Here is a 26,617-nt window from a genome sequence, read left to right as displayed (position 1 = left end):
AGCCTTGTTACGGAGCTGATCAGCTGGAAGAGTTTCTGAGGATGTTAGTGTTCCCTGGGATCAGTCCCCACTCCCTCTTGTTCAGTTAGCACTGTCGTTAATGCTGATACAAGGATGCAAGGACACAGCTGAACAGAGGAAGGGGACAGTTCACACCACATCAGCTTGCAGGAATAATGAATACTACACCCTTAATTGTGTTCGTATTTAACGCAACTACATTGAGTAGTGGTTACAGTGCCAGTTACAAATGGCACTTCTGCAAAAGGCAAAACGTTGTTTAATCACAGATCTGCATGCTAAATGTTGAAAAAGTGCCCAGTTAAGCCCTTAGGCAGGCTTCTGTCCTCATCTTAAAAGGAATGTAATTCTTAACACACGAGGCAACTGCTTCTTCTGATATTTTAAATGTAGGTTGTTGTTTATTTATTATTAATTAGTAGCTAAAGAAGTCATACCACAACCGTATTTAGAGAATGCACATTCCAACAGAGTATTTGAACCTTTGCTTAGAAATCATTTTAGTTTTTGTTTGTGTGTTTGCTGAAGAGAGTTTTAGAATCAGACTGTTTGTAAAAATCAGTTTGGGGTACTTCTTGGTATATCACGTACCTGAACCTTTTTGTTTCCCTCCTCATCCACAAAGAATTTTACCATTTGTCTTGATGTGTTTGTCAGAAAAAAACAAAGAACTCTTCCCATGTTATGGGGAACATTTCCCTTTTCACTACTTGTACAGGTGAAGCTACAAAATTAAAACAAAATTCCCAAACAATCCAAGCGAAATGTTAGAGAAGGATGTTTTATCTGGTTTCAACAGTAATAACTTATAATAATAATAAATAAAAAAAAAACAACCTGTAAAAAGCAGTGAAGTTCCACAATGCTAATTATTAATGCTAGGAAGTGGTATCTGGATTATTTATTTATTTTATATCACCTCTTGTTGTAAATTCCCACTGTTAACAGACTGACTTCTAGTCAAGGTAATAAAGCATCCAGGAGTAGACAAAGCTCCTATTTTGAGAAAATATACAAAAATCACTATTATTATATTAGAATCTCTGTTATATGCATATACAAAATAATTATCACAGCATTTGGTTCAGACAGTGTTGTTTTAAGTCACGGAATCAACTATTTGATCCAAGAGAGTCAGTGCTAGAAATGGATTCCTAGAAAACCATCTCCAAGTTGGAATTGTAAAGTACGAGAAAGGAAAGCTATTAACCTAAACAGAACAGAATTAAACAATGCTAACTTCCCTGCATCATCCCATTAAATTACTACTACTGGTTAGTGAAGAAACCACATTCAGAACATAAAAGGCAGAAATGTTCATTCACATTATTTTGCCTGTTCCCTTCAAAAACTTCCAAAAGAGCAGATGGTTTTCTCGGGACTTTCAGAAGTCCATTTAGACATTCACCGGGTCCAATTTCAAAAAGCCAGCAGCAATGACTTTCTGTTACAACTCAGGAGGAGTTTAAACTTGTTTCCTGAGAAGAAGCAACCTACAGCTTGTGAGCTCCAGGTCATCCAGTTCATTATACACCGCAGCCTTCCCATATTCAAATGTAACCCATGTTCTGTAAGCAAGAATAACCAAAGTAATTTCACTCCTAACTTTAGTGAGTAGTAATCTAAAGTAATCTCAAGTAATGTTTTGAAAAGTTTGTTGGCTGTTGGAAAGGTGCCCGAAAGCAGAACCTGTATAAGTACTTCAGACTCTTTATCTCTGTTTGTCATTTGGCAAATCTGACTCAAGAAAGAGACAACATCGCATGGCTGCAATCATTTCAATATTCAACCATGCACAACAAGTGCTGTTCACTTCCCCCCCTTCCCACCAGTCCCTCAGTTGTGGAAGAGCTGCTCAGAATTTATGAGGTTCAAACACAGCCAGTTCTTTCCCATCATACAGCTCCTGCAGTTGGTTTGACTCATATTTTATGGAGGGTTTTTCAATCTGCACTCCAGGCTCCAGAGCATTCTGTCCAACGATTTTAAGATTTACAATTTTTATTTTCCAGGTATTCCCCTGGATTGGACAGCTAATGAGTCCAAAAATTTGTTCAAAGATGCCCAAACAAACGTTGCCTCTATGTACTGTACCAGCCACTGCTACCAGTACTAAGCCATGCCGAGACATGACACATTTCAGTCCATTAGCATTCAAATTGGGGTTGAACAGAATATATTCTTCTTTCACTAATGAGAGCAGACGAAGGCTCACCATTTCTGCACCAACATATTCTTCCATGTTTTTTTCTAACGTGTTGTAACAGAACTTCAGTTTGGCATCCTCCCAGAAATGCTGTGGTCCCCATTTTTCTTCAGATTTAACTCCCAAAGGATGTTGAGAATTCAGGAGTTCAAAGAACCATTGGCAGAATTCTTCTCCTAGATGATGAACATCATCTTGTGGTGACTTCGACCTCTTTTCTTGACTCTGCAATCAAGAACATTTTTTTCTTAGAATATTTAGTCTTAACGTGTGAGTTCATCAGTTAGAATAGCCTAAAATTCATTTAATTCTTCTTTTAAACATTCTATGTCTCCTTCAAATGTTCTGAGATGGAAAGGAGAAAAAAATGCAGTAAAATCTCATTGTATTTTAAAGATCATAATTACCTAACAACTAGAGAATCGGGGTAGGTTCTTTGAAATTCAGTTAGAACAGTCCTTCAGTTTTGTCTTGGTCTGCAATTTATAATCTAAGAAGGAAATCCTGGTTCTCCCCCTTTGGCAGGAAAAGTATTTTTAAACAATTTCTGTGAGACGCGAATTCTCACACCGCGAGAAAAATCTTCTGGCTAAAAAGTACACTGGCCTTCATGGTTCCAAAAGAAGTTACAGAAAAAGAAGGATACAGAGCCATGCTTAAAAGTTAATCTCATATTAAAGGATACCAATTCAATATAAAGTGCCCGTAAATTAGCAAATACGCTTTTTTTTTTTTTCCCTCTTTTATCTTGCCTTCAGTCTCTTCTTTTTTCCTACCTCTTAAGCTTGCAAATTGTGGCCTTCTCTGCACCTTCCTACAGCTGATAAGAACAAAAAGTACTTACATGGAAATCACCTTTTGAATCAGCCACCTAACACCTGAAACTGACAGAATACTTCTGATTCGTGGGGTATTTCAACCATGACAGCACAATACGCTAAGAAAATATGCAATCGATACAATCGATGCATTCCAGAACTTTCTCACCAGATCATGTGCCTGAATTTAGCATTTACTGTATGGCAGTAAAACTACCGTAATCATCCAAAAGATGACATTTGTAGCCTTCAGCATATACAAGAAGACCAGAACTCAACCAAGAGTGATGGGTAAAAAATTTTAAAGCCTAATGCATGGCAAGTATCATAAACAAGTATCCGTTAGCAACCAATGATCATGTTATTAAATCCATATAAAAGAGGGTGGCAAATCAGTCCAAGAGTTATATCAATAAATATGCACTGCATGATGTATTTTTTAAACACTATTATGGATCAAGCTAAAACAAGTTGCAGTCCTTCCTGGTATTTCTACAGCCCCATGTAGAGGAACAGCAAAAATTAGGCATAAACTGTCAGGAAACTAATCGCTTTGCAATTAAATATTTAAGAAAGGTTTTTAAGTCAGTTATAAAAACATATTTGGTTGAGAAGATACTTCTCTCCAAAGGAAGCGTCACTGTAACAAAGGCAGGAATCAGGTGCTCAAGTACAGTCTTCTTGGTCCATTTAATTCCTACATATAAGTAGTTCACCTATCCTCTGTTTTTTGCTTGTTTGTTTGTTTACAATAGCAATCCTTTTTTACTTAAGAAAAATCACTGAAACTTTCCAGTGTAAAGACACATGGCCTCGAATTTTAAGGTGAAAAGATTTTTGAACAAAAACTAAATGTACAGTTGTTCTGATCAAAACCTGTTCCTAGAATTAAGTATGAAAAGTTTGGAGACTTCTCTACAGAAATTCTGTAATTGTTAAAAAGCAAACTTTAATTAATTCCTAATTCTGTTGTGCAGGTTCCTGCTACCTGTGTCTTCAAAATGGTGAAGACCGCATGAATTAAGAGAAAACAAAGACAAAGTAAGATGTATATGATAAGTAAAACAGCTGAATTTAAACATTTAATTTAATTTAGTAAATTAAAAAGAATTTAAAACAGCTGTCTATAAGTACTTACTTAGAAGAATTTAATTTGCTTACCTTCAATCACAAAACTTCACCATTGGTGAGTAATTGGAAAGTGTTCTTGCAAGAGCATTTTTTTTCCAAACATGCCCACAAAATATTGTTTTAAAAACAATTCTCAGCTAAAACATAATTTTAATCAGTTAATCCCTGAGAAAGAGAGAGCTGCATTAAATTATCAGCAGCTACAGAGCTCCAGCAGTCCAGATGGTGGGGCTGTTGCCCATTATGTCTCTGGTATACAATAGCTGAAAGAGCAAGGCTATTTAGAACTTTATGGTAAAGATCCAGGAATAATAGAACGCTCAAAGTTCATTACACCGCAGCAATTTTGCTGCATGTCATTATTTTGAGCTTCGAAATAACCTGTAATAGCCCAAACATACTTAGTTTCACAACATTAAGTGTTACAAAGATCAAGTAAAAAATGACATGGAACTGGTGCTACTACAGGCTTCACATTTCAATGACATGAAAATCCTCAAAAATTTATTCTGCACCCTATTAACTGCAAGACATCAGGAGCACAGCTTACAGACAGAGCTATTTTGATTGCACTGTCTCTAGAAACAAACCAAGGGCCCTTCCAAAAACGCCGTTTTCTCTCTGTTCCCTTCCCCACAGCATTTTAGACCCCACTGACAGACCTTTCACCCAACAATCTACTCTAGCGCCTCTTTGCTCCGCACTGGGATGCGCCTCACTGATAGTACTGCCAATACCCGGTGTGGCTGGTGAAGACTGAAAACCCTAGGCCCATCATCAAATTTCTGACAACATCCACCACACTGAAAACTAGCAGGGCTTCCATACCATTTACATTGTTTTCAGTGGTCCTCAAATCCACAGAATTACCTGTCAATACTCCCTATTCCAGTACAATTTAAAAATTAAAAGTGTGAAGACTTCACATAGAGTTCAAATTTACACTTTGCAAGATGGAGCAGAAGACTCTGCTCTGCAAGCTATGTGCTTGCACAGACACCATTAAATAGTATAATTAAAAATAAACAAGAAAAGAGATTCAGCACCTTCATAAAACACATGTGAAGAGCCTCCTTCTGGACACAGGTTAGAACATTTACACTAGTTATTCTGCAAAAGCCAAGCTGAGCATCCACGGGTCTTTCAGCAAGTATCACTCACCTCTGCGTGTGTTTTTCTCTCCCCTGACTCTGAGCCGTTTGACGGGAGCTTCCCATCCCAGTACTGCTTTACATAAGCAATGAGTTGATGTTTCTCAGAGGAAGGAGGCACTGCAATTCCCTGTACTGCCAAATACTTAAAAATTGTTTCTCGATAGACTTTTCTTCGTTTCAAAAGTTCTTCTACGCTTTGGCTGTAAACCAAAATGGCACTAATGGCTTCTGCAAGTGAAGAAAACAAAGTTAACGGTTACTTTTTTCACCAATAAACTACAAACATCTGCTATTTCTTATGCTCCTGACCAGCACCTCCTAACAAAACACAACCCTAAGTGAAATGCAAATAGTTATAAACTCATTTGTAAACTGAAATCTGGAATAACTAGATGTAAATCACATTAGACACAGTAAACGCCTGAAGCCTTCAGAACATGTTTAAGAACGAGTGGTGTTTTTACTGAAGAGCTAGCTACCTTATAATCTCTATTACCAGAAGCAAGGATTGTTTGGAACCCCACGTTATCTGAGTTTGATGAGAAGGATGCAGCTTTTTCTTCCAAATGAAATTATGAATATTCCTCAAGTAGGTTGACATTTTCAAGCTCTGTAGAAACTCCAAGTGCCTCCAGAAGTATAAGGATTCTTGCACACAATGCATTTCACCCATAATTCCACAGACACAACTAGTCCTCCTTCCAAATGTAATTGATCTGATTGTAACATGAAGCTATTTCAGGCTTCCAGCTGCCATACAGCAACTTCACTAGCGGAAGCTAAGTTTAATTTCCTTCTCCATTTGAAGAGCTCTGGAATATTTTACAATAAGCCATCTACCTGTCTTCTTGAAGGCACGACTACACTAAGAAAGAAGAAACAGACAAATCTTTTGTTGCCCTTCTGCATATGGAATTTGAATCTTAATTTCTGCATCAAATGGGTAGTTGGGTGATCCGGCCAGAAAACATTGCTATTTTGAAGAATGTGCCAGTATTCAAACGTTCCCTGAGAACAGAAATTTGTCAGAAATGCAGAGAGGTAACCTCTGATTTCTCACACACTGCACAACAATTCCAGTACCGTAAGTTCACGGTTTTTTTTTAGATAAGACAGCATTGTTTGTGAAAAGGAGGTTCCCTCTGGGCTCCTGAGGACTGATGGAAACCAACAGACTGCGCAGCCCTCAGCCCAGCACACAGAGGTTTCACTTTCACGAACGAGACCTGAACACCAGGCTCCGAGGCGCACCCAGACCAGGCGGGGCCGGACCCGAAGCGGCCGGCCGGAGGGGGGCTGGGGGCTGGGGGCTGGGGGCCGCCAACCGCCGCCACCCAGCTCCCCCCCCCCCCCCACCGCCCCCGGCCCGGGGAGGGGCTGCGGCACCTTGGCGGCTCTCCGGGTGGACCAGGCGGTTGGTGATGGTGTCCGTCAGCGCCAGCAGCTCCTCGGTGCCGAGCAGCTCGAGCAGCTGGCGGCACCCGGCCTGCTCCCGCTCGCTCAGCCCCGCCGCGGCCATGGCTCGGCCCGGCCCGCACCAGGCCCAGGCCCAGCCGCCGCCGCCCGGCTCGGGCCCTTAGCGACGGCGGGCCCTAGCAACGGCCGCTTCCGGTACGGCGCCACACGCGGTCCCCCAGCACCGCCCCGGCCGTCGGCCGCAAGGCGCCGGGGGGAAACGACGGCTGGCGCTTGAGTTCCGCCCGGCGGTACCCGGTAACTCCTTCCTGCCCAAATAGCACCGTGCCCAAGGCATTAAAACAAAATCCAGTAACAGCTGGTACGCTAACAGACGCGGCAAGGAATTTGTGTACATGGTATATACGTTCCCATTTCGATAAACGTTTCGCCTGCAATGTGCACATGCCACTGGGTTAGAGAACCCTCGCCCTTATGTCAAACTTTGCTTTTTTTTGTTTGTTTGTTTGTTTGTTTTTCTTGGCAAGGACCGTGTCAAGATTAGACAACATAGAAAATTAAAGCAAGTTTACAGTCAAGGTTACACAGAAGTCACCATTTTGCAGAGGACAGACATAATCTGAGACCAAAACCCACGAGGAATTTACGGGACAGTGAATAATAAACAAGCCAGCGCTTCCAGAGGACAGTTCTGAACACTGCTGAAGCTGAAGAAAAAGTGATTAGGCTGCCTTTATCTTTGGACCACAGCATTCAGTGAAGGAGACAACAGAGCAACAGGAAGGTGTGCATCACACCAGAAGTTACCATCCCCGTTAGCAGCAGTGTTACCAGACGCAAACAAGCTCAGAACAGCAGCAGCTGAGGCTCAGCTCTCCACACTCACAGCGAGCAGCCTTCCCAAGAGGCACTTGGTGCACGTAGCAGAGTTGCTGAAGGATTTTAAGCATTTGATGCTGGAGAAAAACAGACAACTAGAAGCAGAGAGATCTTTGCACTGGCACAACAGCTGAGGGGGGAACCCTCCCCAGCAGCATTCTGAAACCACTGTCCACCAAGAGAGAATGTTCTCCCCTCAACACCATAAAAAAATAAAATAAAAAAAAATAAAATGAACACTGGTCCACAGCTTTCTTTGACCACCACCAATTTCCCTTGCAAGCTTTAATATATTCCTTCCATACTTTACTACTTCCATCTGTCATGCCAACCTTACACTATTCTCTACATGCACATGAACACACACTAAGTGGGTGACCCCTCTCCCACCAGGTCAGAAACCAAAAACCACCCCTCCTTCCCCGAGCTCATAGGCCAATTACTCAACAGGCTCCCATTTGCCTACGCAGTCTGATTGATTCCCTCTGTCGGAGTACATCATGCAGACAATGCACAATGCCTGCAAATTACTTATATGCACGAGTTAAATCCTGTTCCTAATGCACTTGGTGACTAAATAAGCAAACCTTTTTGAAGGTGATCAGGCCCAGTCAATTACAAGAAGTGGGTTACCTAGAGTCTCATAAGGTTCAACCACTGATTGAAGCTTTTTCTGCAGCAACATGCATTTCAGACTGATGACCAAAATCACCTCATCCTCTCCCTCACAGACGCGCTTCTCTCTTCAGCAACTACCGGTTCTAAAGAACTTCTAATATTGTGACTTCTTGAAGACTTATTTGAATAAATAGTGACTTAGAGGTTCCAATCTTCCTAGAACCAATAGTCTATTTTAATTTCCTTTGTCATCTTTGATATTGTTGGATATTCTTGAACAGACTTCAGTCTCTTAAAATCTCAATGCCTGCACACTTGGAACATTGAGACTTGGCAGCTTCAAACAGGTGATACGCAAATACACACACATTACACAACAACTTCAAAACATTGCAGCAGTATTTTCAGAGTGATTCCCCAAAGGACAAGATCAATTTCTATCAACAACAAAGACAATGTTTTATTGAACAAACCTATGTACAGTACAAAAAAGTTTTTAAAATGAAACACTACTGTTGATTTATTGCAGTTTGATGGCTCAGTTTTAATTTGTACTCTTATATAAAATGCAAAGTAAAATAATTTAACATTCAACAAGGAAGCACAAATCTCCTTTCTTGCTGAACCTGTAACAGCTTTTACAAATTAACAGAGTCCCAAAATGCATATGCTGCATTTAATCAGAAAGGTGTTATACAGTACCAAATAAATTAAGAAAATAGTAACACTACCACCCTCTTTGAGTCTTTTGTCCATACCACTGGTGTTAAACAACAAAAGAAATGAGTACAGCTGAACCTTCAATGTGATATTAAAAATCACAAAGTTTAATGTTATAAATTATCCAAACTATACAATTTATATAGTTTCAATGAATATGGCTAAATAACCAAAGTACCAGTGACCTTTCCCCCACAGATATGACCACTTTCAATTTTTATTTTTTTCCATGAAAGGTGCCTACAATGCGGCAACTCTTTGAAAATTTGAACTGGCATGATCTCTGCAATGAACTAATCATGTTAGAATAGACAATCTTAAAAGGAAAGTTTAAATCCAAGTTAAAGCCACCTGAAGGCACATTATTAAAACATAATTATCAGCAATGAAATGCACAAACTTTGATCCAGCAAAGCTCCCATGTTCATGTGTAACTTCAGGTGACTTTAAGGAATTTGCATGCTTACATTACACACGTACTTCAGTGTTCATTGAATCAAAGTGATATAGCCTGATGAATTATTTCCCATTATATCACAATGCTTAATGCAGGGGCAAAACCTTTCAATTCTGGACTTGGAACCTTTTTTCAGCCCTAAAACTTGCAGGCTTAGTAATAGGATACTCAACATCCTAAAGAATGCTAAAAAAGCATGTAGAATTATCCCACACACATTTAAAGTATCTTTCTGCTCCTAATTAAAGTTGCTTTATATCAAAAGTATCTGAGAATACCAACAGGTATTCAAGAACAGTTTAAAGAAAACACAGTGTTTTTTTGAAGTAAAATCAGTACTGAAAATAAAAGTGTTACAACCCATTTCCTACTTCAAATCAATTTAACATATTTCTTCTGATAGGTGTTAGGTGACCTAATATTCACCTACGTTAGAACTCAGTCTTTCAGATCTCTCAAGTGTGTATTCTGAACATGTGGTATAAACAAATGGTGGTGTCCAAGAAAAGCATTTTCGAACAAAAATGAGTTTAATACAGGTACAAAAAATTATGGTCACAGTTTATGCACGTACATAGATGCATTTATCTATACACTTTAAACCAAAAGAAAAAAACACAAGTCTTAATCATGTTTTTAAAGCATCTTCAAATACATGGAGCTCCAGGAAAAGGTAAAAAGCACCAAAGATTAAAGGTACACTTAAAAGACTTTACACAAACATTTGTCATATCTTATTCAATGAGTTCTCAGATTTTTAAAGCCATAATACTTTATAATTGTCTTATTTTTTTTCCAAATATACCTAAGCGAATTTAACTGATTAGCAATGTTAAGCAAAGAAAGGGGAACCTAGGAACATTCAAGATGGTAATTGGGTCCTTAAAAACTAATTGGTAATTTGAAGCAAGAAAAATGTGAAAGTGCATTTGGCTGAGACAGTCCCCCTTACATTGAAAAATTTTTAATGTATTTATATATGTAAATATTTATATATAGTGTGTATGTAATACATATGAATGATGCATTTAAATCACTTTTCTGCAACTGCGAAAAAAATTCTTTGGTGCCTCAAATGTCATAAAGATCTCCCAAAGTGGGCCAGCCATTGGTATTAATGTAATGTACACATACCTGTGATCATAATTTTATAACCTTTTATGTTAATCCAACTCAAAATTAAGGCAAAAAATTTCTAGAATTTAGAAAAAGTGTGATTTTTAATTTGCATTTTTATGTCTCAGGAGAGGAAAGGGAAGCAGAATTAATGCAAATATCTGCAATTTCACAGAGAATTATTACCAGAGGCATTACTGAACTATTAAGTTCCAGAACTATTTAACAGCCTATTTTACAATGAAACCCTTAGGTTTACAAATGTGAGCCATTGCTACAATGAACAGATCTTGTTTACGCCTTGATTTTTTTTATTTTTATTTTGAATTTTTGTATCTGTTGATTTTGTTGATTTAAGCAAGTTGATCATCCTACTACGCCATCCATACATTGAGATGAACTAGTCAGTAAGCAAACCAGCTGAGCAGGAACAGTTGGTCTTTGCTGTCCTACATTTCTGCGATGACTCCATCCGTACATACCATTTTTCATCATTAGACTTTGTGGCTACAATCACATGAAAATTTTCTCCTAATGACACATAACAGGATCTCAAACTTTTTATGGTGTCAAGGCAGAATAAGACAGTTATTAGAGGATAAACTACTACAGTAATTAAACAATGTGCATGTTTGCCACAACTCTGGGGCATGAAAATCAAAAACTACAACAGCATCTTTTTGGTTTCCAACCATCCTGTCTGTCCCTTCTATAGATCTCATTGAAAGACTCAAATTTGTTATCTTCACAACATCTTTCTGATTGTTTTTATGAACAGTCAGTTGTTGGATAAAGTGCTTAACATTGAAGTAAGTCCTTCACTAACTTCTGGGAAAGCTTATCTTTTCAAGAGATGCTGCCAGATAGGGTTGTACTATGTCTTAAGGCTCAGTTGATAGGTTTTCTCCCTCCCTTTAGACAGTAAATAATTTGTTACAGCACTGAGCTGTGACCAGCCAACATTATGTAATACCACACGTGGAAACAGGCTCTTCCAGGTCTATCCTAACTTGACATGCACGCTCTGATTTTGTCTGTCTTCATTACCTCCCCTTTATTATAAAAGAAGCCTTCTGAAGTTCCTTTCAATCATACCAAAAGCTGAAAGGACCTCTGCATTTGTATAAAATCAATTTAACTCTGTCCTGTAGTGCACATCTACCCCGCCTGCACATTATGCATTTTTGTCTGCTTCTGGTAATATCCACACAACTTTTGCAGGTACTGCTTGTATTAGTCTTCCTGCACCTAAAACCGATATTTTACATTCAATGTATACTGTAACCATAGCCCTGAAAAGGGGCTTCTCTGACACGCATCTGATTTCCACTGTGCAGAACTCACCCAGTAACACATCAATGCACTTTTTCTTTGCATGCTCTGTACTTCAAGATTTTTTGATTTTTTGTTATTTATTGTTGTTGGTTTTGATATGAGAGCTTTCCATCCACCTTAGATTTCTTTCTACATTCCTCCTTTGGATTCTGAGTACAAGTTTATTTAATAAAGTTCCACTGATTTTAGCATATGATGGAATCACATACTCAAACTCTGAAAAAAAAAAAAACAGCATTTGGTTTCCATATAAATTTCTTATAGGTTTCATCATAAAGTGACACCATCTTGAAAGACTTCTTCCACACTGTGTGGATGGACTGCCTTTAATCAAACTTTTTTTTTTTTTTTAAACTATAACAGCTTAAAGAACCAGCTGTTTTGATTTCCATAAGGTAATTAATACCTCTGCTTTCTCTGCCTGCTCAGCTGTATGCATTGTTTTCTTGACACCTTTGTGCTAGAAAGACTGTGCCGCGAAGCTCCAATTATGCATTTGAAATGGACGTGGCTTTTTGGATAACTGGTACTTTGGGGATTCCGTAGCAACCTTTCTGGACTCAAAAATTGCAGAGCTCCTATTATACCTCTGTGAGTTCTGTCTAGAAAATGTGCTTTGTCTTTATCAAGGTCAGGTTTTTCTTTAGTAATTTGAGACTGCTTTATGATTTAAGGCCAACTGGGAAACGAACTGCTGCTTCTCCATGTAGTGTTCTTACACCACTCCTTGTTTGATACATTTTCCCACAATGTGAATCAGGCACCTGTGAAATAAAATGCATAAGTTAGTCTTCATTTGATTCCCCATATAAATCCTTCTTCCTTATGGAACATGGCTCACATGTTCCAACATGTAGTTTCTAACACACAAAGACAGACATGCTGAAATACTCCTCTCTGTTTTATAAGATTTTTTTTCCCCCCTTAGAGCCACCCACCAATTTTCACCACCTCTTGCTTATTCTCAACAGCATGTCTACTTTGAACTTCCAAGTTGGTGTAATATTGTGTTCCAGTGCTTAGGTCCCTATTGATTTCAGTGACGTTCCTCTCTTTAAACTCTAGCATACTGCAATTGCTCAGAAGTTTTGTGTGTCCTATCAGTTTGTCTGTTTTCAAGGACCACTACCTAGTCAGTATTTGCCTCCAAACAAACCAACCAACCCACCCATCCACCCAAAAGGACTGTAAGACTTACTTTCATCATCTGAATCGAATCCAAAGAGCGTCTGACACTTCTTTTGTGCAAGGTGAGCCTCAAGTGCTTCTGAATTACAGTAGATGGTCAAGCAGTTGCCACATCTAAATCTTTCTGTTGATTTGCTACAAAATTTGTCTTGTTCAGAGTGAGCATCTACTTTATCAGTCAAAATTTTTCTACGTTTTGGCATACTAATGTATCGTTCATCAAGGTAACTTGGAGGCAAGGGTCTAACATATGGTTTTGTTAAGATGACACCATATGAAGTATTCTCTGTCGTCTGATTTGGTTTAGAAGGTAATTGTGAGGCAGCAGCATTATTCTGTGGTATATCGTGACAGTTCTGTAAAACAGGTAACACCAACCCATTCTCTGTCCTTGTTTCATCTGCCACTCTGTCCAAAGGTGTTTCTGATGACTTTGATGATGTCTGATCCGGGTCGCTGTGCCCATTGACTAGTTGGTCACTGACAGCATTGCAGTTCTCCGGATTTGGCTGTAACACAGGTGTCTTTTGGTCTATCGAAACTGTAGCACTCCCCTCAGATGAACTTTCATTTCCATTCTGAATTACATTGTTTGCTTTTTTCTCTACACTTTGAATGTATGTCTTTGGTTCTGTCGAATCCTTCCTTGACTTCCAAGTTGGAATTGGTAAATCCACGGTTTCTTTTTCATTAGTGGATTCGTCATCATCTTGGTAACTACAAAGTTCTGAAGGGTCATCTGAAGAATCTTTTTCACTTGCATCTTCTGAGCATTCTGGAGTTTTATTTAAATAATGCTGAGCCTCATGTTCATACAGCAAAGGGAGCTCCTCAAACAGCTCACAGCACTCTGCGAAGTTACACTGAGCTTTAAAAACATTATGACTTTTTGTATGCTCTGCAAGCTCAGTTGACAGCTTAAATCTCTGATTACAGTTAAAGTGTAAACAAAAGTAAACATTTGGATACACATGTCTCTTCAGGTGGTCTATAAAATGTTGGGAATCTGCAAATTTTCTCTGACAGAACCGACATTTTCCTTTATTCCATTTCATTATATGTTGCTGCACCTTCAAATCAGTTGGATGAGCTTTTCTTGCGTGTTTATTGAGGAATCTTATCTTTTTAAACACTCTAGCACAACCATTAGCAGGGCACTTAAAGCTTCCTTCTTGATCCATAGCATCAATGTCTTTTTGAGGACAAAAAGCTCCATTCACTTTATGTAGAATAGGTGACTCTTTACTGGAGCTCTCATCATCTTCAGGCAAACTTTCTGTACTTAAAGCATCAGGAATATTATTAAAGCAGCTGTCACAACTACTGTTTTCAGTAACATCATCCTGGTCACTTAGATGGTTTTCTACTGCATCAAATACTTGTTCAGCATTCTCCTCTTCTGCAACTGCACTTGGAGCTACTGCGATCTCTGGTTCCTCTTCTTTAGAACCACCAGAACTCCCATTTTCAAGAGAAAGAGAAACATCAGAACATTCTAGTTCGTTTAAAACAGGGGCCTGCTGATCAGCCTCAAGAACTGCAGCAAGATGTTGCCTTTCTATCTTTCTGACATGATTCTTTAAGTGTTTCAGCATGAGTCCCTTTTGCCTGAACTTTCTGGTGCAAAGTACACAGGAAAAACTGCCCTTTTTTTGGTGAGCTTGTGCATGTCTCACAATGTGATCGCCAAGGAACTCCTTGTTGCATATCACACAGCGGTGGCTTGGTACAGTATTATCCAACGTTTTAGATGCCTCAAGAGCTTCATGGTTCTTTTTGGCATTACCTTTGGAGTGGGCTTCAGAGAGGTCTTCAGAGTCAAGCTCCCCATTGCTTACATCTGCTGGACAAACCTGCTCCTCACTCAGAGCCCTGTACTCCGTTAGCTTCTCTACATTTGCAGTAGAGTTTTCCAGTGTACTTTCACTTAAGCCAACAAAGGCTTTATCCCCCAATAATGCTAAACAATTCTGCTTGATCATCAAGAAATTCCAAAACTCAGGATCAAAAAACAGACCTTTTTTCAAAATTGGAAGCAATTCAAAACGTACACGGTTTTGAACAGAACTAGTGCATTCATTGTATTCTTCATCTGCACATTTATATAAATGTTCAACAGTGTAGTAAGATTCCAAGGTGCGTTCAAGAAAAAAGATCGAAAGCGCACAGATCCTGAGGATCTCCAAGTCATTTGGCAGAAAGTGAGCAATTGCTTTGTAAATAAGACTTTTCATACTGGGATCTTCACGGAGGTCCAACTGCAGGGCACATCCACATATCTCAACGCATATCTGAAGACCATCCTCACCGACCTGCAGAAAGGAAATCATAGTATGCAGTACTGTATAAAGTTCCTTTCCTTACAGGATTACAGAAGTCTACAGCTTGAAAGTCAAAAAAAATCTGAGGGTGGGAAGGGGGGCTGACAAGCTAATATAAACAGTGCCCCAACATCAATATCTTATGTATTTATATTTGTCTACTTACAAAATACTTAGGAGTTCAGAAAGCATGGTACATGTAAACATTATTTGAAGTCACATGCATTTTAAAACAATGCTTAAACAATGAATGACAATATCTTCTTATCTGCACATTAACTAGGTTGTTTCATACTATAATTCTACAGTTACTCTCCATTCTGTCCCTGCTTTAATTTATTTAACTTGCATTGGAGAAAAACACAAGCCGCAAAATATTGCCCTTGATATTCAACAACGACCACCAAGAAAACCGTAACAACCCATGGCCAAGCATTCTAACAAGCCTCAATTTTCAGAATTGACGAGCTCCATTTCCCTCTCTTGAACTTACATTTTTAAGTTCTTGAACTTACATTTGGGAGGGATGTTCAGAAACATGCTGCCCAACATAAGGCAGATTAAAGAAAGAAGAGTTTCAGGGAAGTGTACGAATAATTAGAATCTACCTACATTTAAATGTGTGTTAGAGTGGGTTATTAAATAGAATTCTATCACTGAGATGCAAATACAACATGCAACTTTTCCTAAAGCTACTACATCAAGTTATTCATGTTACCAGGAGCATTTTAGAATACATACTGAGATTAAAACCTTGAACAACAGCAGATCAGAACTGCAGAACAGCACCCTTAACAAAATAATTTCTGATTAGTTTACCCAAATATTTAGGGTGCAGAATAGGGAAAAGCTCTGTTCAGCCAGGCCAATGATAAAAAGCAACATTTGCTTGCAATCAGCCAGCATTCCTGAATGCAAAGGATCACATTTTACATTATCCATAGTTGCTCATGAAGTAAAACTAACACGTTACATTGAAATATAGCACATTGATTTGAAGCAAACTGTCATCTTAGACTAGCTCTTCCTTCATGTTACATTAAGCACTTTTTCACATCTGGTTACAACTGGTGGAAAGATTCAGAACTTAACAAGAGTGAGAGGCAGATGGAAAACACAGATATTAAAAAATTCCTAGTTCCATAAGGAGCCTGGCTTAACAAACAGACAAGAAATCTTTCACATTTACTCATTTCCCTACTTGTTTCCCTGCAGGATGACATTGCCCAAATTTTCTGCAGCTAGAAGAAAAAACTTACTCAACAAGAATTCAGTCAAATAAGTCATAGAAATGCACTACAGTTCAAGGACAACCATAATATCAACACATATTCTAGAACCTGACAAAGCTTTTTAATTTTATGTCTTTCCCTGCTCCCTTGACTTTCTACAAGAAGCGGCCATTACACAATAAAAACATTTCTCTTCACTTTTATTAGTAACAAAAAGATGGAAGGGAAGAGGTAAAAAAAAAAAGAAAACAGAACAAAACTTACTTCATCCTTAATGACTTTCATGAAAGGAAAAATTACTCTGACATTTGTAGCAATTCTTAAAAGCTGGTAGCACTGGTCGACAAATACTTGTTTTGAGGGGTTAGATTTAAGCTGCAGTTTACTCCAAATGAAGATCAGGTCCCTATAAGTACAGAACAAAATATTTTGATTAAGTTGAGTTTTAAAGAACTCCATCACTAAGCATGTTGTACTACAAAGAACAATGCGTATTCTGCAACTAAACTCATATTTGAGGGCTTATAAGCAATCTAATTAACAAAATAATTGTACACAACGTGCACAATGGAAAATGCAACTTAATCACTTTGTTAAAGCATTCAGGGTATCTTCTATCACTGAGCCAATTAAATATGCAACAACATATTAATGTACTCTGTTTAGTATCAGAGAACTGCATAATAAAATCAGATGCTACACCATGCCGCTCTTCATACCACCGGCAGCAAACATCAGGCTGAAGAGCAAGCTCTAGACACACTCCAAATCTGTTTTGGGATTAAGTAACTTTAACAGTGAGGAATCCTTCTGGAAAATATGTGCTAGATGTGGAATACAGGAGCATTGTAAAAACCTAGTCTCCAGTATGGTCTGCTGACAGGAAGTATTTTTATCCAGTTATACATACTACAACATAATTTTATTTTCTGACTACTGTCATCATCAAACTTTCTAGCCCACAGCAGTTGTATCAAAGTATCAGGTTCTACTGATCTTCATACATCTGTATCACTCAAGTAACTTTTCAAACTGACATAAAGGAATTTAAGAATAGATTGCTAGACTCCTGCAGCAGAGCTTGTACACAGACAATGTGTTTAGTCTATAAAATACTGCTGATTGAAATCTACCGTCTGTAAAAAGCTCTATGCTCTTAAATTCAGAGACTTTACCAGGCAACAGATCTAATCTTTAGTTATTTGCCACCCCATCAAAGATTTTACACAGGAGTCAATGAGGTTAAGACCAGGCAAAAATCCCATTATATCATGACAATGAAAACCAGAGACTAACTAACTTCCATCTTCTGACGGAAGACAATTGTTTTCCTTCCACCAGCCTCCTCCCTCAGGAAAAGCAAATAGATACTGACAAAATACTTGGCTGATATTCAAGAGCCCCTAGTCTGTGCCAAATATAAATCTTACACACTTTTTGAAATTAAGCTTGTCCTAGCGTGGTCAACGCCTGCATGAAGAGAAGTGACAGAACTGACTATGACAGAACACCAACCTCACTTTTATATTTAGGACAGCTCCATATTCTGCTTGACATTTTAAGTGCTAATTGAGCCAGACATGAAATCTCAATGGTTTTCTTCCATTCAGAACCCAAGAAAACTGAATTTGAAAGAAAGATCATGCTTAAACAGGGTAAACAATGCAAAACAAGTTCTACCCACAAAAATAGTCCTACAGGCTTGCTAGGGATACAAACTGCTCACCTCTTCCTTTACCAGGCTGATAATCTTGAAATCTCTTCGCAAGTTTTCCACATAAGTTTTAAAAGTTAGAGTCTTTGTGGACCAAACCATTCATAAAAATTCAGTTAAAGTCACAATTTAGTGTACAAAAAGAAAGAAAACAACACTTCTGTTAAGGATGCTGTTTAGTAATGCAACCCAAACTCACTGGTTATTAACATTAAACTGAATAGCAGATGCTGCTCTTCTTTCCTCTGCGTTGTCTCATAACATTTTAGACAAGCCATCTCAACACTAATCCTGGGGAAAACTCCAAATTACTTTTATGATAGATTAGTGGTTTAAGTGGCATGCGATTTGCTCAGACAAGTGTGAGGGCTGGCACAAAGAAAGAGCTGAAAAAGGAATGGAGCAAACTGAAAGAAGGAGCAGCTCCATGGGTGAAGAGCAAGCCATTACATCAGTTCAACTAGACCCTGATGTCATATATTTTAGGTCTATTCCTCCACATAGACATGAAGCCGCCTTCTCAGGCACATTTCTCACTTTCATATTTATAAATTGTTATGTAAAGCATTCCTAAACTGTTGATTGGACTCCATTTCTATGTCTGACCACACTACAAATGAGATTCAGGATTGACTCAGATAGTTTGATAGCCATTTCCTTGAGCATTGTAAAAAGTATAAACTTTACTGAAATGTACTTGCTGAACGCTGTTACCCAAATCACTAAAACTACCTAAAGGCCAAAGACCGATTGAACGTGTCCAAAGGAATTCCTTGACTTAATGAACAATAATAGCTTGAAAACAGCCAAAACATCATTTAAAGATTGCCTGACAGAGAAGGCAAGCCATTCTGCTACGGCTGTTCCATCAAAATTCTGTCTTCCTGGGGAGAGATCACTTCTTGATACTACAAAGTCTTCAATCATGTCATTAAGGACTTATTTCTGACCAGTAACCTTGTACACAAATATTTCTAACAAGACCAAGTACAACTTTTTTTTTTGTGAGCAGTTTATCTATCAGCAGGCTTTCACTTCAGAAAAATAATTCAGATCATCTGAATCTGGAAAACTGCAGAGTTTTATGACATATCTGCTTGAAGTCCATCTTCCTCAGAAATCGTACGAGAGCTAATGGTTTCAGCTTGAAGACCTAACTCATACAGGCTTCTTCACAGAAATACCTGCCCTTTACAGCTTTCTAATCTATTTTGGTTATCTTATCTTTGCTAGTAGTGGCTGCTACTGGAACTGTAAGGTCATCAGTTCCAAACAAGGCAACACGATTTATGCTGTGCTGAGGACATAAAAATCTTCTCTAGGGACAACACGTTGTGGGTTAACTTCACTCCTACTTTTTACAAAGCAGGAACAGTGGTACAGTCATATTTAATTGCTACACAAGCTTTGTCCTAGCTTACGTTACCTATTAAAGATAATCCATACTTCTCTTGTAGGCTATATAATCAACATGGCTCAACATATGTAAAGAACTCAAGTGCTATTCTAGCTACTTAGACATAACTGCTCTAAACTCTTTAAAAAAAAAGATCAACAAGTTTTATACTTTGAAGATTAAAATACTATAAGATATGGAAATTCTTCTCTTGATAAACAGGTACTGAACAGTACTTTAGTCTCTTCTGGTTAGCAATTTCACTGTTGATGCCTGCTTTACCAGAACATAAGGGCAGACATTCTGTTTCAAAATGGCTGGAAATCAACTGGGCACGAACAAGGTTAACATGTATCTTATTACAACAAAAGGTGAAAAGCAACCAATATTTACAGTGCATTTCTTAAAAGACTGAACCCCTGAAACTGAAAACATTAACCATAACTACCACTAAATGTAACTAACAGGTTACATTCACAAATTTCCTAACAAGCAAGAACTCCAGAGACATAGCATTTGGGAAGGAATCAGCAAAATTGGATTACATTATAACACTTGTCAATAGGCTCAGAAAAGCTATGTATCTGTTTTGGTTGAACTTTGTCTCATGGGGATAGTAGTGACCACCTTTTCTTTTTTGGAACAATTCAATGAAAAATGCCACAGAATAACTAGGTTTTAATAAATCATGTTAAAATTTAGATTGCTATAATTGAGATTTCTGAAGGTTGATTCAATGCAATCAACTACTTGTCCAATAGTTAAAGTAAATGTTATTTCATTAATAAAACTTTGTTTCAGCATGTCCGATCTTCATTACTTTCTCTAGAAAAAGAGAGGAGATGTCTCACTACGGTTTCCTTAAATCTGTAAACAGTGAAATACTTTTATAGATTCAAGACTCCATGTTAAAACTAGCTATACAGATCAATCATTTGATCTCACTTGATTTAAAAACTTCAGATCTTTGCTAAGCCTTTCTGCTTCAACTACATAATCAGACAAATTAATCATACTTTAATCAAGATATGCAGACGTTACTTCAGGTAAAGAAATTATACAGGCTAAATGTAAGCATTACTTTCCACGGACATTCTTCAGTTCTGGCAATCATTAAATTTGTTTTGACACCTCTTCAGAAAATGCTTATTAGCCACAAAAGTGTCCAACTATCAAGCTGATTCAGCGTATACAAAGACAATGTTAAACCTTTTTATTCTTAATCCTTTCCTAGAAGACTCTGAATTACTTCATAAACAGAGTCACAGTATTAAAGATTGCATAATTTCAGAAATATATGTTCTTTTTAGACACACTTGTGACATAATACAGTTCGGTTATTATAAGCAGTGATCTAATTAGGTGGACAAGGAAATACTTGCATTGCAAGAGCCTACATACTGCATACTGTTACACTTTGCTAATAATAAATGCCGTATTTACAGGTATTTATTCACAGCCTAGTGTATCTAAAGGCTCACTCTTCCGTTACTTGGAAGCAATTAACTAGGGTTAGGTACTACGTAGAACACCACTGTACAGGACTGTGCGAAAAGGCAACAGGCAAAACAGATGTACTAGGAACGTTTACAAGTCATGTATAATCTGTTTTTTAAACTTCAACTACACCTCAAAGTCAGATGAATTTCATTTTGGCATTAAGCATTTATTATCTGCTAAGCTGCTAAGCTTCACCATAAATAAAGTATTTACCATATACAATACATGTCCCCATTTTGGAGCTGTGGGACTAGGAACGATTCACATAGTTGTAAGGCTAAGGTAGTCTTCCCTTCTTTTTCAGTGTTGCAGATGATCTCAATTCCACTCTTGCAATCAGTCCTCAACAAGTGCTATACAATTAAAATAAAATCAATTTAGATAAATTTGCTAATACAAATAAAAAACCTATCAGACCTCACTATATTAAAGAAACCACTGCAAACTTCAGGAACTTATTATTTCTTTAGAACAGCTTTTGTGTAGGTCTGCAAATAGAGACTTTGGAAAGATTTAAAGCTCTTTTAGATTCTTAGAATAATGAGTCAGAATAATTGCCTGAGTAATTAAAAAACTACACAAAAGCCTTTTCTTGAATTATGATACTTCATTCTTATAACAAAGTTAGGAAAAGTATTTTTTCCGGTAAGTGCTATCAGTGGTTACAGTAGGACCACATTTAGACAGAGGGTGTCATTTTACATACTGTGGCAACATTAATGATATTTTAAAACTGACAGAACTATCATCTATAAAACGCTGGACCAACATCAAGTAGGCTCAGGTGGTTTTGATGCAATAGTAGTCAACTGCAAAATAACAGTCAGTAAACTCTAGTTACAAAATGTTAATGACTTAAGTTACTTTGGGAATATCTGTAAGTAAACCTGACCAAAATAATTGCATTTAGGTCAACAAGATTTATAGGCACTTACATTTATCTTTTCAGAGCTTAAGCCCACACTAGATTAAGCAATACCAATGTAGTTGCCTGATTTTATGACGACATTTGCTTCTACAAAAATAAAGAGTTCAATATGCTCCTCTCAACAATTTGTACACAACAAGTACCACTTCATTAAAAAAATGTATACTGACAATACCTCCTGGAATAGCTGATCTTCTAATGGTGACATATAAAGACAGGTGAAAAGAGCTTGATGGAAATACAGATCTTTACTGATATCTGGATGATTTATGCAAGATTTGATAAGAGCCATTGCCTCAGGGATGCGTTCACAGGCAATAAGGTATCTGGCACGTAGTTCAAAGAACAGTGGATTTTCAGAGCTTAAATATTTGTTAACTGTACAGAAAAGAAAGATTTAAAGGCAATTAGAATATGAAGTCCAAACACCAAATATATTTAAATTTAATGTTGTTTTTAACAGTGCTATGTCAACAAATAATATAAAAAGGCTCTGCTAAAGAAGCTATCAAATATTTAAGTAAATGCCATCATCAAGAATCTGTCCTTTTACTCCAAAATCATTTTTCTTATAACAGTAGTTTATGTCAGTAATTTGTTTGTTTGTTGATCAACACAAGGTGCTGCAAAGGATTAGTGAAAATACATACAACTCAGAAGCAAATATGAACATTTCCAAGAAAAAAAAAAATCCTTCCTTTCTCAGCACTGGAATCTAGATGATTGTCTGAACTACAGGACCTACATCACTTCCAATACTGTAACTATAAATATTTAAAACAATCAGGATATTCTTACACATTAAAATGGAAGAGCTTGGAGTGGGGAAAAAGTTACCTGCAATTCACAAGCTGTTGCTTTAAATATCTTTTAACACTTCTGTTTTTGCTTGGAGAAGTGGAATATATACACTGTTCCTTCCTCTAAAAATAATGCTGGGCATTTCCCCCACACCTAAACGCCTAGATACCCTTAAATATTAGCCTAGCTTGCTGGAAGTTCATTTTTTCCTATCTAGAAGCTAAGTATTTAAATGAAATAATTTCAGCTTAATAGAAATAGTCAATACTACACATATTAGCCATTCAAAAATAATGAAATACGTCATCTTTCAGATGACATATATTACAGATGACAAATAGAGATTCTAAAAGATTACACAGATTCTAGCATCTTTTATCATTGCAAGTTGAAGTGTCACTTGAATCTACAAAATGCTATAAAGCTGCTTTTATTTTGAGAACTGTTTGTATCTTTTCAAGTAAATGCACTTTGAGGTCTTAATAGTGCATTAATGTTTATGTACTATCTTGGACACTATTGCCCAATATGCCTCTTGTATTCTCCACAACTCCTGTGAGACAGAGAAGTATTCCAAAAAGACAATTTTAGTGCATAGCTTGTAGTACTATAAGCTATGTAGTACTACTGTTTTCCTGAAATCAAGTATTACTTGTGTGACAAGCTTTCATTTAGACTTTTTTTTTTTTATAAGTTCCCATGTGAAAGTCATTCTTTATGTTCAGAAACAGCATTTTCTCTGCCAACTGTATTTCATGAAAGAAAGTGAACATTTCAAATGCATTACTGGAAGTGATACAAGGTTTTAGATCAGATTCATTAGTAGATAAGTTCTAACTTAATTGAAGATTTAATTCCCACCATCCATTAGCATTTTGGGGTACAAGCATAGTAAAGGTGAAGATGGAAAAGAAAAAACTGTGTCTAACAATGGTCACTGAACTGCAGTAAACAGTAATGATATAGAATAATCCTTAAGGCCATGTAAACGCCTCTCCTTACATTTGAGTTAATATACTTCAGGTAATAAATCCCATCATCGGTTCCTTAAGCAAATAGTACAAAACAGATTATTGAACAATAATGTCAAAAATCTCGGGCCAAAAAGATTTACCTGTTATTCTCTCCTAATTTCAAGAAAATGTTGTATGCGTGTATACTGACTAGAGCATTCTCTTCCTTCCAACAAGGAAAGACTGTAGTCCACAATACTGCTTCTGGTACATTCCCACTTGGTGCTGTAAATTCTTAGCTCAGTATGCCTCTGTTTTTAAACAGGCTGTGAGTTCCAGCTAAACAACATGCAGGGCTCTGCTCCCTCCCTGTCATGGAATGCCCTCTTTTTCCAAGAAGGCATTTACAAGGCTTCTCCGTCTCCAAAGCAGAAGACAACCACTAACTATAGTAGCATTTACACAAGTCTGCAATATATTAGAAACAGCTTGGGGAAAACGTCTATTCTTGTTCAGGCAGCATATGCAGTGCTTTGCTTTGGAGAGAGAGATGCCAACCATCAGTTTCAAAAATAATTAACTATTTTCAACTGAATGTTCCCCTGTCTACAATACTCTTTTGGACATTCAAATTAGGCTGCCCTACTCTTCATCACCTGTTTATTGCATCTATGCTGCAAAAAATTCCAACCCGTATATCAAACCCTGCTATTTTTCCTTAAAACCCCAGACTACCTTCCTTTCCAGCCATCTCAATGTGCACTGCAACATCCCAAAGTACACTACAATTCAAGTAAGAACAGGCACAACGAAGTTTGTCTTGGCCTAACCTTCTGTGTAACTGATGAATCCAGGACAAGATTATGTAGTTCACACAGTACGTATTTATTCATCTATCTGACTTTCATGAGTAATGCTTGATGACTCAGCAATAATAAGCAGTTTTCCCTCATTTGAAAGAATGATCCCTGAGGGATCTCTATGGCCAAATTTCAAAACATACACCAAATATTGCCAGCCTATAAAGCAGCACAGAATGTTTGCTTTAAGATTTCATAAGAAACAGATTTTAGATGAAGTGAAACAAAAAAAGAAAACACTTCCAAAAGGCGTTATCTAAAATACAGTGTTTGTGATCACAGATGAGATGTGTGGAGGGGAGATAATCAGCAGATTTGAAGCGGAAGAAAACATAGGCAGAGGGGAAGGAGATGTAGCCTGCCATTAAAAGAAACAAACTGATCAGCTAATGACAACAGGCAGTCTCATTCTCCTCTGCCAGGTAATACTGAAGAAGAGTTCTTGAACTGTTACTCGTCATAATCAAATGGCTTCATGCTGACCACGGAAATCAGTAAGGAAAAGGATTAACTAAATCTTTGCTGGAGAGATAAAGACTGAACAAAACATTTCAAATTCCTCCTGAGTAATACATGCTTCCATTCTTTCCTTACATGTTCTACTATATATTATTCATCTTACTGGATTACAACTATCTCTTCCATTTGACACCTAGCTCCAGATGATAACTACCAAAACTCCCAGTTGAGTCATGCAATGCAGAATAAAACAAGGATAATGTTTGTTTTCATTTTGTTTCTGTATGTATGTGCCTAGAAGTTTATCAGATATGTAATAAAAATCAAAGGTAAACTGATGTTCAACTACTTACTTCACAAGAGAGACAAGCAACAATCAAAGACTGCCCACTGAATCAGATTAATTTGCTATCAAACCACTTCTCGTGGTTCTTCCTCTTCCGTTTATAACAATGTGGTTATTCCATAAAGTCATCAATCTGAATCATTCACTGCACCATAGTAACTGGAGAAGAACTAGTATTTTTATCACTATCAAATGGAAACAGTTCTCAAGAGGTCCTCCATTAACATTGCTAGCAAATACAGAAGAAGCTAGAGGCGACTTCACTGTAGATTGGATATGCCATTTTTACCTTTGCAAACATTCATTAACTGCCAAGTTACATTTGTCTGCATGCATGGTTTGAAAAAAATAATCCTTCTTTAAAACCCAACTATACTATATATACTAACATAAACACAAAGTAGCTAACAGATGTAGCTGCTTAATTAGGCTTAGTTCTAAACAGAGCCAAGAAAAGCCCCAATCCCAAGCATATAAAATTAAAAAAAAAATTGAATTAGTCACAGTACCATGAGGAAAAAAAACTACGTATCAGGACCTCTCTGATAATGATACGTTAGTAGCCTAACGGAAGTCAGCTTTCTCTATATGCTCTTCCTGAGTTAGAACACATGGATGTTGTAAACACATTTTATAAGTGAATGCTCAGTAGCTTCTTTTATCCAAGTAACTTGATCCCTGTATTATAAAAGTAGACTGAAGCTATTAGCACAGAGATCTAGTTTTGTTTCAAAAGAAGGACTGAAAAAAATTGTGTTCAATACCAGCTGACAACATTTGATCCCAATATCAAAAAGGCCTAACAGCACATTTTCCAGCACTCTAAAAAGAACAATTACAAGGTAAATTAAGTACCTAATTCCTGTGATACAGGCTTTGCTTTCAGAATTGCTTGTAATACGGGATCCTCCCAAGGTCCACCATCTCGAATGATTCGAGTCACTAGTTCCAAGTTCATATTTCTGTATCTATTTAGAAGGTTCTGACATTCCTACAAGTAAAAAGAAAACACAGTTAGAAAGATGAAAATAAGTGTTGCCTAAAAATA

General features: G+C 37.5%; 2 protein-coding genes across 4 annotated transcripts in view; both read right to left on the bottom strand.

Annotated features, from left to right (window-relative positions):
* Positions 1 to 400: 400 nt before the first annotated feature.
* Positions 401 to 8,406, bottom strand: C1H3orf38 (chromosome 1 C3orf38 homolog). 2 transcript variants are annotated; one of them, XM_072024848.1, is made up of 3 exons: positions 8,259 to 8,406; positions 5,338 to 5,558; positions 401 to 2,452 (listed from the first exon to the last, which is right to left on the bottom strand). In XM_072024848.1, the coding sequence occupies exons 1-3, from the start codon at positions 8,308 to 8,310 to the stop codon at positions 1,877 to 1,879; spliced, it is 849 nt and encodes a 282-aa protein (XP_071880949.1). In that variant the 5' UTR covers positions 8,311 to 8,406; the 3' UTR covers positions 401 to 1,876. The 2 variants fall into 2 exon arrangements, with proteins under 2 accessions (XP_071880949.1, XP_027305223.1); XM_027449422.3 differs by lacking the exon at positions 8,259 to 8,406 and adding an exon at positions 6,717 to 6,858.
* Positions 8,407 to 9,931: 1,525 nt separating this feature from the next.
* The window catches only part of ZNF654 (zinc finger protein 654), a 34,281-nt gene continuing 17,595 nt past the window's right edge, over positions 9,932 to 26,617 (bottom strand). For both annotated transcript variants that reach the window (XM_038183655.2, XM_038183659.2), the window contains 6 exons: positions 26,425 to 26,560; positions 22,326 to 22,528; positions 21,436 to 21,575; positions 16,877 to 17,018; positions 13,070 to 15,371; positions 9,932 to 12,635 (listed from right to left, as the gene is read on the bottom strand). In XM_038183655.2, the coding sequence (XP_038039583.1) occupies positions 12,628 to 12,635; positions 13,070 to 15,371; positions 16,877 to 17,018; positions 21,436 to 21,575; positions 22,326 to 22,528; positions 26,425 to 26,560 (2,931 nt within the window). In that variant the 3' untranslated portion in view covers positions 9,932 to 12,627. The remainder of the gene's footprint in view (positions 12,636 to 13,069; positions 15,372 to 16,876; positions 17,019 to 21,435; positions 21,576 to 22,325; positions 22,529 to 26,424; positions 26,561 to 26,617) is intronic.

This window comes from Anas platyrhynchos, chromosome 1 (assembly GCF_047663525.1).
Source record: "Anas platyrhynchos isolate ZD024472 breed Pekin duck chromosome 1, IASCAAS_PekinDuck_T2T, whole genome shotgun sequence".
In the NCBI taxonomy this organism is placed as follows: domain Eukaryota; kingdom Metazoa; phylum Chordata; class Aves; order Anseriformes; family Anatidae; genus Anas; species Anas platyrhynchos.
Note: the sequence above shows the minus strand (reverse complement) of the source record. Positions and strands in the feature narration are given on the sequence as shown.